The sequence below is a fragment of the Morone saxatilis genome, unplaced genomic scaffold (assembly GCF_004916995.1).
Source record: "Morone saxatilis isolate NCDOM2014 unplaced genomic scaffold, NCSU_SB_2.0 Contig17, whole genome shotgun sequence".
Taxonomy (NCBI): domain Eukaryota; kingdom Metazoa; phylum Chordata; class Actinopteri; family Moronidae; genus Morone; species Morone saxatilis.
Genome location: NW_023339729.1, coordinates 18,880,818 through 18,881,129, shown reverse-complemented (window position 1 = coordinate 18,881,129; position 312 = coordinate 18,880,818). Strand labels below are relative to the sequence as shown.

The window sequence follows — 312 nt, the reverse complement described above, 5'->3', positions numbered from 1 at the left end:
TTGTGCCAAATACTCTCAAGAGAGAACCTGCCAAACCAGGTAGCAACAAAAATGGTTAAACCCGCCTGACCGAACCTCAAGAATGTGATCGGCCTGGTGTGAGCATAGCTAACACACGTCGTGTCCTACCCTTGGAGAAAACGGAAGCAGTAGCTCCTGGATCCTCTTTCTGCAGATCTGTGATCAGGTCTCCTACACTCATCAGCATGGGTCTGAGGAAGAACAGGCACTTCTCATTCCTGGAGGGCAACGGCACCTCCATAACCAAACGGCCATGTTTGTACTTCAAGGACACATCTGCAACACAACAGA

General features: G+C 49.7%; 1 protein-coding gene across 1 annotated transcript in view; it reads right to left on the bottom strand.

The window, feature by feature from the left end:
• The window catches only part of LOC118327473 (calcium uniporter protein, mitochondrial-like), a 15,809-nt gene that overhangs the window by 3,491 nt on the left and 12,006 nt on the right, over positions 1-312 (bottom strand). The window contains exon 3 of the mRNA XM_035660837.1: positions 130-297. Coding sequence (XP_035516730.1) covers positions 130-297 — 168 coding nt within the window. The remainder of the gene's footprint in view (positions 1-129; positions 298-312) is intronic.